Consider the following 10,746-nt stretch of genomic DNA (forward strand, 5'->3'; position numbering starts at 1 on the left):
TTGTGGTCTTGTTCCCATCTTACATATAAATTTCACAAAGTCACGTCTTTTGACCTATCATTATAGCTACATCCACATCTATGGCCTAGTAAAATTGTTCCTCACAATCAGTCAATTCAGCATCTTGTTCATTGGGATGCCTGATTGATGGTGGAAGTTTCTTGGGTTTTGACTAGTCTTAATTGATATTGGAATCTTTCTCCATTGCCATTGCATGTACATCTATGGATAGTTGTCTTACATACATTTTACTCTTCCATTATTAGCTTGGAATGCACACCATATTTATCACCCACAATAATCAGTTCTAGATCTTTAAACCAAAAGGTAATTTGTTCAACCTTCATGCTAGAAATATTAGGTGGTTTAGACAAAACAAAAAAATTGAAAGTTTTTGCCAAAACTAGCCATGCAGACGTGCAATGCTACAAGGTTGCACAACACCTGCACTGCATTACATTTACTAACTGGATAGCATCATATCCAAATACATATAGGTCACAATGGGCGACAACGAAATAATTGCTAGTCTCAAGATAGTTAAATTGACCAATGCACCAGAATTATCAAGAACAAAAGTACTTAAATGGATCTTCAATTCTGTTTGAACATGAGAAGACCTAGCAATCGTAACATTAGTTCACTCAACACGTAACAGGCTGGTACAAGGAAACAGAAAATGTACACACTAAGCCATAATACAGCATGAAATTGCCCGAAATAAATGGGAAAGTGAGTGAATATTGCCTTAATGTTGATTGTGCCTACAAAACTTCCTCTACAAAGTGTAGATCACTTTTAAGCTGATTGCACCCACACAAACTCCTCTATATAGGCTTTTGATGATGTACATGAGGCTTCGCAAGTGTAGATTGCTAGCGTACCCCAGTCGAGAGCATCTGGATCATTTGAAACTCTAAAGTAGTAGAGCAACTGAGGTAATACCTGTTTACATGCACCAATTTAGACACTGATTTCTCTTCTAAAATGTCGCGGCTGCCAAAAGGAATGAGAATCTAACCTGGAACTCGAATATTCGTCGTTCCTTGCAGTTGGGGCAGTGTGGGATGTTTGTGGTAGCCGGTCTCTCATCCAGCCTGGCCCACAATGGCTTTGCATCATTTGATCTGCAATACCTGGTTACAGACATTCCTCTTAGAAAAGGTCAGTCAGATGCTGTAACAAATCTTGGTTCCGTAACTTGAATCACAGTATGCACCTGAGAACCTGACCAGGAGCACGGCTAATGCGAGCCTGAAAGCTAGCCCAATGTTGTTGCTCCAAAGATGGCTTCAGTGAACAGCGTTAATGTTAAGTGCTTACAATTGCATGACCAGGGAAAGAAACAAGAAAGAAACGACCAATGCATTCTAACAATACAAGCAAACATCCACATAGAGAGAGAGAGAGAGAGAAGGATGGGAATCAAGTTTGACACGTTTTCACGCTATCAGGGCACCCATCACTTCAGTGGGCATCTAACAAGACGACACGCAGATTTAGGCTAGAGGAACGTGTCAGTCCAATTTCCAACCTAGTGAGCAACAGCCAAAACAGTGCCCGAAACTCACTACTGTGCACATTTGCACACTTGGGGCAGCCACTGAACGTGGGTCACCAAGTCAGGATAAAGGCACCCTGTCCCCTCACCTCTTACACATTTTCTAACCCCCTGCTCCACCTGTAGGCTGCTATTCCTAGCACTTTTGGAAGCCTCGTCGCCCTCATCCATTCTTCCAGCCTTTTTGGACAAGATTGCCTCCCCCTCTTCCTGGCAATTTCCAGATCCTGCCGCTTGCCCTAACAGCAGTTCATGAGCCCTTTCTAGAAGCCATTAGCGCCCTCTCTTTGGGCACCATCGCTTGCCAAATCGGTATTGCCCATCGATTGCTCTATCATCCACTACATTTTCAGTGTTGCTCTTGTGCCACACTTGCTGCATTTTCAGCATTGCAGATCTACATTTTTGTAGCCAACATTCAGCCCTTAAATCCTCTTACATCGGGTGTGCAAACCTAGATCTACCCCGTGGTAGCCATCCGCAGCCCACATCGAGTCCGAACTCATCAGCAAGTTAAATCAGCCCTAGTGGTGCTTCATGTCGAAGAGTTACAGGCAGTACCATACTACCATCGTCCATCGAGTCGAGTAGCCTGTTGCATTCAAAAACTGCATTCCATTTATGCAATCTAAAGCAAATACCACATCGGTAATAGTGTGGGGGGCCCTTGAGAGGGTTGGTTGGGTTCTTCTCCTCTCTCCCTATCTCTCTACATTTCTACCTCATCTCTCTGTCTCTCTCAAGTATCTAAAAAGAACCATCAATAACGCAAAGTTACATTCATTAGCGCAAGGAAAGAACAAGGGATTCTGATAGTGCAATTGCTCAATTCTACCTTCTCTCAATTTCACTACATCTAACATGCCCATCATTTTCTGTGTGTGTGTGTGCGCGTCTGAGAGAGTTTTTCCCACTTGTAAATTATATCAAAAAGATAAGTGTCTCGGGGGGGGAGAGAGAGAGAGAGAGAGAGAGAGAGAGAGAGAGAGAGGCACCAATTGAGAAAGGTTAGAGAGAAAAGTATACAAGCATGATACATAAACACACACTCAATCATGCAACCGGCATAAAAATCAAGTCAACACCACTAAAGCCTCACAATAGATGTGCACCCGAATAGCAATTGTTCATGGCAATCAGCCAAAGAAATCCAGTCGCCACTAACGCCTTACTATAGACATACAAAACAATTGTTTGAAAACAGAGATTCATGGACAACACAACCACTTCACAAACATAAATCATACAATTCTTCGGCACCAACATGTCAACGACAGACAAAGGAGCCAGGGACACTTACCTCTACCTCTTGAAATTGTCTTGAAATCTCATCCTCTCTCCCGCTACCAATTAATGCCATATTTCCAGATGGTGCGGACTCTTCATCACTACCCTCCTCTTCATCGACAATCTCAAACTCGGGCCATAGCTTGTTGCACGCAGGATGGTTAGCATCAACCTGCTCCATAGAAGGTTTTGACTCAGCCTTTGATACCTTGTCTTCCGGTTTCTCAATGGGTGTGCTAGCTACAGCTTTACAATCAGCAGCATGGCCAGATTTCCAATGTTCCAGCTACATACAGAAAACACATGCCACAGTTGGTGATCTTTTAAACACAACACTACCAAACTGTGTTCACAACCAGTGCAGGTGCAGATAAGGGTACAATACATGCAAATCCTATGCAGAAAATTCATGCCTTGGTTGTGCACAAAAACATATTAAAATTGTTCGGACTAATTTTACATAGCCATCAAAAATTGGCACCTGATGATGACGTGAGCAATAACCAGCTTTCTTGCAGGCACCACAGATTTTCTCCCCTTTCCATGTACCACACCAGCTACAAAGGGGCGCTAGCATGCAAGGACCCAAAAAATTCATTAATGCTTTACTTGAAAGACCCATACTTTCAGTTTGTAAAGAACTGAAGGAAAAGGAAACTCTTCTACCTGCTTTACCAATGGGACCATCTAGTCCATTGTTATTTGGAGGATCTTTGCAATAAAACTCATTTATTCGGCGTAACTGACATCGGAAAACCTTCACGCTTTCCAATTTAATATGTCAGCCATAACAACCTAGAACTCTCCTTGACAAGACCCTCATTCACAAAATATATACCTGCGACATGATTTTTCTTGAATTGATTCACGTTGATTTTCCTTGTCCTGTCGGAGGCAACTCATATCTGGGCACATGAATATGAATAATGTCCGATGGAAGGCATCCTCCCTCCCATCAATGGCTGCATAAACCTGGCAGCTTGTTTGAAACCAGACAGCCACTACGTTACTGAAGCAGCAAGATTATCAATACATGGACACGTACCAAAAAACCACAAGATAGCTGGAACAGTATTATGAAGAACCAAGAAAGGAAAATGCGGAAATTCTTGCGGAAATTGGTCCGTTTTCGTTGTTGCAGCTACTACAATCACAAAGCACTTTAACCTTCCAATATTCCTTTAGAGCTTTTGAAGTGGAGCACTAAGTCCAATTGTATCTGAAATGTAGCTAGTGCTGTCTTCATGAACTCTGCATGTGCTCATCAAACTTCACTAGATTTGTAGGAGGATCACATTCTTTAACCTTTGGTCGCAAAGGAAGCTGAATCTACTTTTGCAAGTTGGGCGCTGGTATAGCAAATTCTGAACAAGGAAGCCATTATGGAAAACAAAAACTTATGCTGCAAGGGTAAAATGATTGTTTTTGTTTGGGGCATGAGCACTCAACTTTGTGCCTCAGCCCTCATCTTAGATGTCTAGATTCTAGAACAAGGACAACACTGAAGACAAATTCAGCATATCTTAATGAGGCAAGGACACTGAAAAGAGCACTTCATCTACTAGTTCAGATGAGCCTAGGCTCACTCCAGAAGTAAAAATTTCACAAAACATCTTAGAAGGTAGACTCACCAATGCGGCATGCCTAAGCTCACGTCAATGCCATGCTCAAAGCTAAGCATAAGGAAGATCTACCAAAGGAAGGTAATTTTCTCAAATGCTTTGATTGTAAGAATGCGGTGCGAGAAGTTGTGTCGTTTGATCCAAGATCTAACATTAGTGATCATGTAAGAAGAGTACAATGGTGGAATCAACCAAAACGGGATAACGGGAGGTGTCACCCTGGTTTACTGGCCACTAGATTTCCCGCGAGTGTGATGTGGTGTTGTCAAATGATAGCTGGCTTGCTTATTCTTTGAGGGGATTGCCGGACTCTTTGGCACATCTCCAAATCATCCTCTAATTTGGCGGCCTTCCAACGTAGTAATTCGCAAGACGTGGAACAATATTGAGATATTGAAAGTTCTTTGAGGCCAATCTGGTTCTCTCTCTCTCTCTCTCTCTCTCTCTCTCTCTCTCTCTCTCTCTCTCTCACACACACACACACACACACACACACACGTCAGTGACATGGCACCACGGAGTTCCAACCAATGGAATAGATCCCAATCAAAGGGCCTAAACCCTAGTGGAAGAAGAAGACATAGAAGACTTCACCAACTTAAGATGGCCAAGAGGCCTAAAAGACAAAAAAGGTTAGGATTAACCCAACCAACTTACAGAACCTTGGCCCGAACCATAAATAAAGCAGATGCTTTTAGACTTCAGTGCTTTTCATGCACAGCTTTTAAGTTTGGGCCAAGGGCCTTTCAATATGTAACTTGTCACGTGCACATCTAACCCTATGTGCATGTGGACAAGCTACTTCAGGTCCAGGGTTCATGTCAGCTTAGGAAGTGTTCTGGCACCTTTGTGAGCCTGTGCGCAAGCCGTGCATGTCCAGGCACTTAAAGTAGTTGCATATCCTGTGGTTGCACACAACATAACCATCAACATGACAGTCAATACCCATCATGAGCATTTTACAGTGCATAGAACCCATTTTTTCTATTTTATCCATTTTTCACTTATTATTAAAAAAGTGACTTTGTTGGGAAACTGGGTAGGGAAATTTTGCTAAGTCGGTATATAAGAAACCTAGCGCTAGCACTTTCTGGCAGAAGAGGCAACGGAAGTCCACCAACTTACAGTGCACCTTCTCAGCAAGACCGGCAAGAGGCCTAGCGTTTCCAACCAACAGCAGATCAAGACCAACGTTTTGGCTACAGTTTCAGCCTAGCGTTTTCAGCAGCACCGGATCAGCCCTAGCGTTAGCAGATCTCAGATTCAACTGACGTTTTTGCAAATTTCAGATTCAGCCTGGCATTTTTGCAAATTGCAGATTGCTCTAGCGTTTTGCAGATTCCCGACAACAGATCAGCCCCTAGCCTCGCAGATCTCACCTACCCGCAGCAGATCCTTGCCGTACCATCAGATCAGCCAGCGTTTTCAGATTCAGCCCGCTGTTCGCAGATTTCAGCACCCGCGTTTTCAGCGCATCGTCGTCTCCATCGCCATCGCCATCGCCGTCGCCGTCCTCACTGACACAGTGTCAGAATTCAGCAATTAGCAGATTTGCAGATTTCAACCCCTAGCGTTTTCAGATTTCAGCCCATCTCGTCGTCGTCGTCGTCGTCATTGTCGTCGACATCGTCGGCAAGTCCATTGCATCTAGACCATTGTACCAGATTTGTGCAATCAATAGCATAGACCTCTCTCGCCATAGAGAGGGGGGCTCTTGGAGGAGGGTGTGAGAGCCGTCTGGTGTCGTATTCTTCTCTCTCTCTCTTAGTCTCAGCACCTTCATTCACAGTGTCATTCACTTAGTTTGTGATCATTTGCACTTTCTCACTAAAGGAACGGAAAGCTCTCCCTTCCGTAAGTAAAAGGAACCCTTGAGCACAGTTCGGAGCACTCATCTTGAGCAAAGTTCAACATTCACTTCCGTTGCACCTTACATAACTAGGGGTCTCTCTTTAATATTCTATTCTACCGTGTGGAGAAGCAGAGGAGAGCCCCTCCAGTTGTACCTTTGCGAATCAATAATAAAGAAATACCAAAAGGGGTGTTAGTGCCGTCTAGGGGTGGAACTCCGCTACTCCATATCTCGTGCGGATTCTCCCTCCCTCCCTCTCTCTCTCTCTCTCTCTCTCTCTCTCTCTCTCTCTCTCTCAGTTATTTGTGTGCAGATAAAGTGTTTCAGAGTTTTGCAGATTGTAGTTATCTCTGTGTTTCCGTCCGATCCCTCACCGAAAGTGATTACACTAGAGTGTTTGATTCCACTCGCACGTTACATGTCACACACACTTTGTGTCAATAAGCTACAAGAAAATCTAGAGGTTAATACTTGGTTCCATTTTGTGTTTTACCATCCCTTAGTCGTCCCATAGGCCAATCTCTCTCTCTCTCTCTCTCTCTCTCTCTCTCTCTTTGTTTTGTACAACTCGCCACCCTTACAATGTCAGCCAATTCAAGTCAGCGGTCATGTATAAACGTGGGATGGTGTTGCACCTTTACCTCACCCAACATCCTCCATCAATCCCACCCCCAATTAGTAAGCAATGATCATGGGAGCTTTACTTGCTCCAAGAATCAAAGAAAAGTGAAAGGGGAGCTTACATCTAACATGCATTTTTAAATCAAGAATGATAAGAAGATAGTGGAGCTCCAGGCAAAGCTCCAAGAAATCAAATCAGAGCACAAAGCAAGAGGACTACCTATGCTAGACATGTCATGTGCAACGGAATTGAAATGGTGAAGATCTAGTTTTACACTTCCACAAAATCCTTTCCTTCTTTCCTTTGGTTAGTGAATGCTTTGTGCTTCAATGAATGTTCCTTTTATGTTCCCCTGAAGAGAGGGGCTAAGAGAATGCAATAGAGATGTGTAGAGGGAGAGAGAAGAGAAGAGCGACACCCGATGGGGTCCCAACCAACCCTCTCAAGGGCCCCCCACACCGTTGCCGATGTGGTATTTGCTTTAGATTGCGTAAATGGAATGTATACACAATGCAATATCTCAATGCAAACTCTATTGACTTGACGATGACAAATCACTGCGGTAACTCCTCGGGAAGAGGCACCTCCAGGGCTGATTTGATGCACCTTGGATCTTTCTTGATGTGGGAATTGCAGATGAACACCACAGGCTGATTTGCACTCCCAATGTGAGAAGTATGATGGGCTGAAAGCGCAGATCTTGACAAGGTCGATGATGGATAGCAATGGAGCACTCAATTTCAGCGAGAGAATTGCCGAGGGGAGGGCTCAATTTGTTGCTGAAGTACCGGACCGCATCCGTCAATGGGAACCGCTACGGATCTCATGCACATCTGGCAAGGGATGGGCTGAAAACTGAAAAACGCAGGGCTGATCTGCTGATGCTGCAGTGCTTGGGCTGCGAACCAAACCGCTCGCTGCTGGCTGAACTCTGCAAAAACGCTGGATGCTCCTGCTGAGAAAATGCTGGCTGTCCTTTGCTAAAACACTAGCTGAACTGGGTGCTTCCTCCTTGCTCCAAGTGCTTCCTCCTTGCTCCAAGTGCTGGCAGGTAGTTCCCTTTATAGGTGGGGAATGGGCCTTAGGTAATTATTAAGGCCTAGGTAGGGCAATTGTCCACCTCAATTTCCAACAAATAAATCATAAATGATTTATTAAAAATAGGTCCAAGGGGTCCAAATCTGGGAGCAACTGTCGCACATCCACCCACTCGGGAATCCGATCGATGCGTGGTCTGGCACGTTGGATTCCTCTAACCTAGAACTACATGCTTGTCATGCCAAATGCCCAACGTAGTGTAATAACATCTATCAAAACGTGTATACAAACCATTTATGCAAGAGGGTTCCAAACCGGAAAACCTAATCTAATGGACTTGTCCAAACATCCAGGTTCTGCAAAGTTCAAACAAGCTCACAAAATTGCCGGTACTAATCCTCCTAGGATTCTAGACGTCCCTATATAGGAAGAAGGGGAAAACTGGCTCTGGAAGTCGATGAAGCATGTCCACGTGGCACACAGAGCCATCCATGTGACAAGACACCACAAGCACTTAACCAAAAACTACCCGGACAATGATAAACTAATTGAGCTCAGCACATTTCATGGAGTAACACGCTTTCAATGAGTAAGGAGAAGGCAAGAATTGAAGGTCTACAAAAAGACATCAAAACATGAGAAATCCCCCTTGGAGATTGTGGATATGACAGAGCTTGGGTACACCCATGTCAAAGCATGGTTCGGAGCACATGGCCTTGATTTTGAGAGCTAATCTACAGAGACCATTTCCTTACCATACTCGAGGACGGGTTCATTCAGCGACCACACTATATGGACACCTATATGCCACACAGCTCACGGGTGGCAATTGATCAGTTCAAAGTATCATCACACAGACTAGAGATCAAGGTGGGGCGAGCTCATGACATTCCCAGGGAGGAGAGTGTCTGTCGAGTATGTAGAGAGGAGGTGGAGAGTGAGAAGCATTTTGTTTGCAGATACGTAGCTTATGATGATATTAGAGGTAGATACGGGCCATTATTCAGAGGGTAGCCTACCCTCCGCGAGATCATGCACTCTCAAGATTAAAGACAGCTCGGGCGCTACCTACTCCAGATACAGAGGCATAGAGATATACTTCTACAGTCAAATACACGTGGGGGAGGGGGTGTTTCACAACTTACAGATTTTTTCCAGAGGATCACACCTTCTCCACTCAGAGATCCACTGAGGGGAGTGATCTCTTTAGCAAGCTGAGATGAGCCAGGCAAGACGATGTCCGCGTATCACGCAATGCCAAGCCCCAGAACTCCACCACAAATAGATCGACTAGATCCAGACCTAAACGTGTCGAGTTGCTAAGGAGAGACGAGCCCAGATGATGGCTCACCTAGCTGCATTCATCTGAGCAGCCCTTGCTCCCGATCCTCTCATGTACCACATCCTCCACCCCCCCTATTAGCACAGGATGGAGCTAGCTAGCTAGCTTGATGCATCTGCATGATTGTACTACCCTGAGCATATAGACATCCCTAGTACTAGGGCTCCATCCCCCCCCCCCCCCCCCCCCCAAAGACCCCATCATACGCCAAGGTTCTCTCTCTCTCTCTCTCTCTCTCTCTCTCTCTCTCTCTCTCAAAATTGATCAAGATCACAGAGGCTTAATGACATAGCTACGCCATTGGCTTCACAAAGCATTCGGCTGTATGTTTAAAAGCACTATAAAATCTCAAAGCATTCAACAGCATCATAAGATCTATAAAAGATAATGCAGACGTGAAATCGGTGGTGGCTAATTTACTACTCACCTGCAATAAAAATTGCAATGGTTTCCCACATATGCCACAAGATATTTCTTTCCCCTGTGGAAGATTTACAGGATCCAACCACGCCTGGAAACAGACAAGATGATATCTATCATGCACCATATTGACAAAGTAAATAAATGAATAAATTCATCAACGATTGAAAGAGATTGAAAACTGCTGCATACAAGTGCAAAAACTGAAGAGTCAAACAAGCAGCCCCTCACAAAAAAATGTGTATGTGTGTGTGTCACAGGGGGCGGGGGCGGGGGGGGGGGGGGGGGGGGTGCAGACCAGAAACATACTGGAGTGCCGCCAGCTTTGCTTGGAAACAAATGTCTGGAGAGAGACCAAGGGTGTTGAGGCTTCTCCAAAAAACCCACGAGCACAGAGGGCTCATTTTCTACTTCATCTTCTTCAAAATCGTCGTCCCCATTAAGAGAGCGAGGAGGTGAAGCTCTCACAGACGAAGAGGAGACCAAACGGAGGTGGGCGACCCCGTCTGCGACATCGCGGTCGTCCATCCCTGAAATTCCGACTCAGCATAAACCTTGTAGTAGTGAGTAAGAGTACCTCGAGAACATGGTCGGTGAACTTGTAAGGAAATTACTCTTGTCATAATTTCGATTGGCCTCTAAATTTGGAGGAACCTAGTCATCGACTAAATTAGAGCAATCCATAGAATATTTTCAAGGTGTCTAAGCCAACCTTAAAGCTATCCATTCCACTATGAAATGAGTGTTGTTAGTACTTCCCTCCCAACAAGGGCATTGCAATCTTTTTACTAATTAGACTAGTATGTGACCCGCGTGTTGCTGCGGCAAGGAAAAAAAAAGCTTGTGTCCAATTTTTAATACAATTCTTTCCTCCAATTTGGAAAAATTTCAATGATTTGTTTGTATTCCAACTATATAGCACAAATCATTAGAGTAGACAATATTTGATATATGCATCAAATTTGAGTGTTTCTCTACATAATTAATAATAGTAGCACCAAC

The 10,746-nt window shown here is 44.3% G+C and overlaps 1 protein-coding gene across 3 annotated transcripts; it reads right to left on the reverse strand.

Moving 5' to 3' along the window:
• Nucleotides 1-563: 563 nt before the first annotated feature.
• On the reverse strand, nucleotides 564-10,320 carry LOC147447904 (zinc finger (MYND type) family protein / programmed cell death 2 C-terminal domain-containing protein). Of its 3 annotated transcripts, none has more exons than XM_086523808.1 (9): nucleotides 10,054-10,320; nucleotides 9,752-9,835; nucleotides 3,687-3,820; nucleotides 3,515-3,612; nucleotides 3,330-3,418; nucleotides 2,868-3,134; nucleotides 1,220-1,290; nucleotides 1,022-1,136; nucleotides 564-945 (listed from the first exon to the last, which is right to left on the reverse strand). In XM_086523808.1, exons 1-9 carry the CDS (start codon nucleotides 10,270-10,272, stop codon nucleotides 799-801), a joined length of 1,224 nt encoding a protein of 407 aa, XP_086379934.1. In that variant the 5' UTR covers nucleotides 10,273-10,320; the 3' UTR covers nucleotides 564-798. The 3 variants fall into 3 exon arrangements, with proteins under 3 accessions (XP_086379934.1, XP_086379933.1, XP_086379935.1); XM_086523807.1 differs by having other exon boundaries at nucleotides 2,862-3,134; nucleotides 10,054-10,318; XM_086523809.1 differs by having other exon boundaries at nucleotides 2,862-3,134; nucleotides 10,043-10,169.
• Nucleotides 10,321-10,746: the final 426 nt, after the last annotated feature.

This window comes from Adiantum capillus-veneris, chromosome 11 (genome assembly GCF_014529385.1).
Source record: "Adiantum capillus-veneris isolate H3 chromosome 11, ASM1452938v2, whole genome shotgun sequence".
Taxonomy (NCBI): Eukaryota; Viridiplantae; Streptophyta; class Polypodiopsida; order Polypodiales; family Pteridaceae; genus Adiantum; species Adiantum capillus-veneris.

What these genes read in the sequence shown, in the direction of transcription:
- LOC147447904 (XM_086523807.1), bottom strand. Translation starts at nt 10,272, where the DNA reads ATGGACGACCGCGATGTCGCAGACGGGGTCGCCCACCTCCGTTTGGTC. An exon ending in CATTGCAATTTTTATTGCAG is followed by an intron (nt 3,821 to 9,751) that starts GTGAGTAGTAAA and finishes ACAAGCTGCCAG; the next exon opens with GTTTATGCAGCCATTGATGG. An exon ending in ATTGCTCACGTCATCATCAG is followed by an intron (nt 3,135 to 3,329) that starts GTGCCAATTTTT and finishes TTCTGTATGTAG; the next exon opens with CTGGAACATTGGAAATCTGG.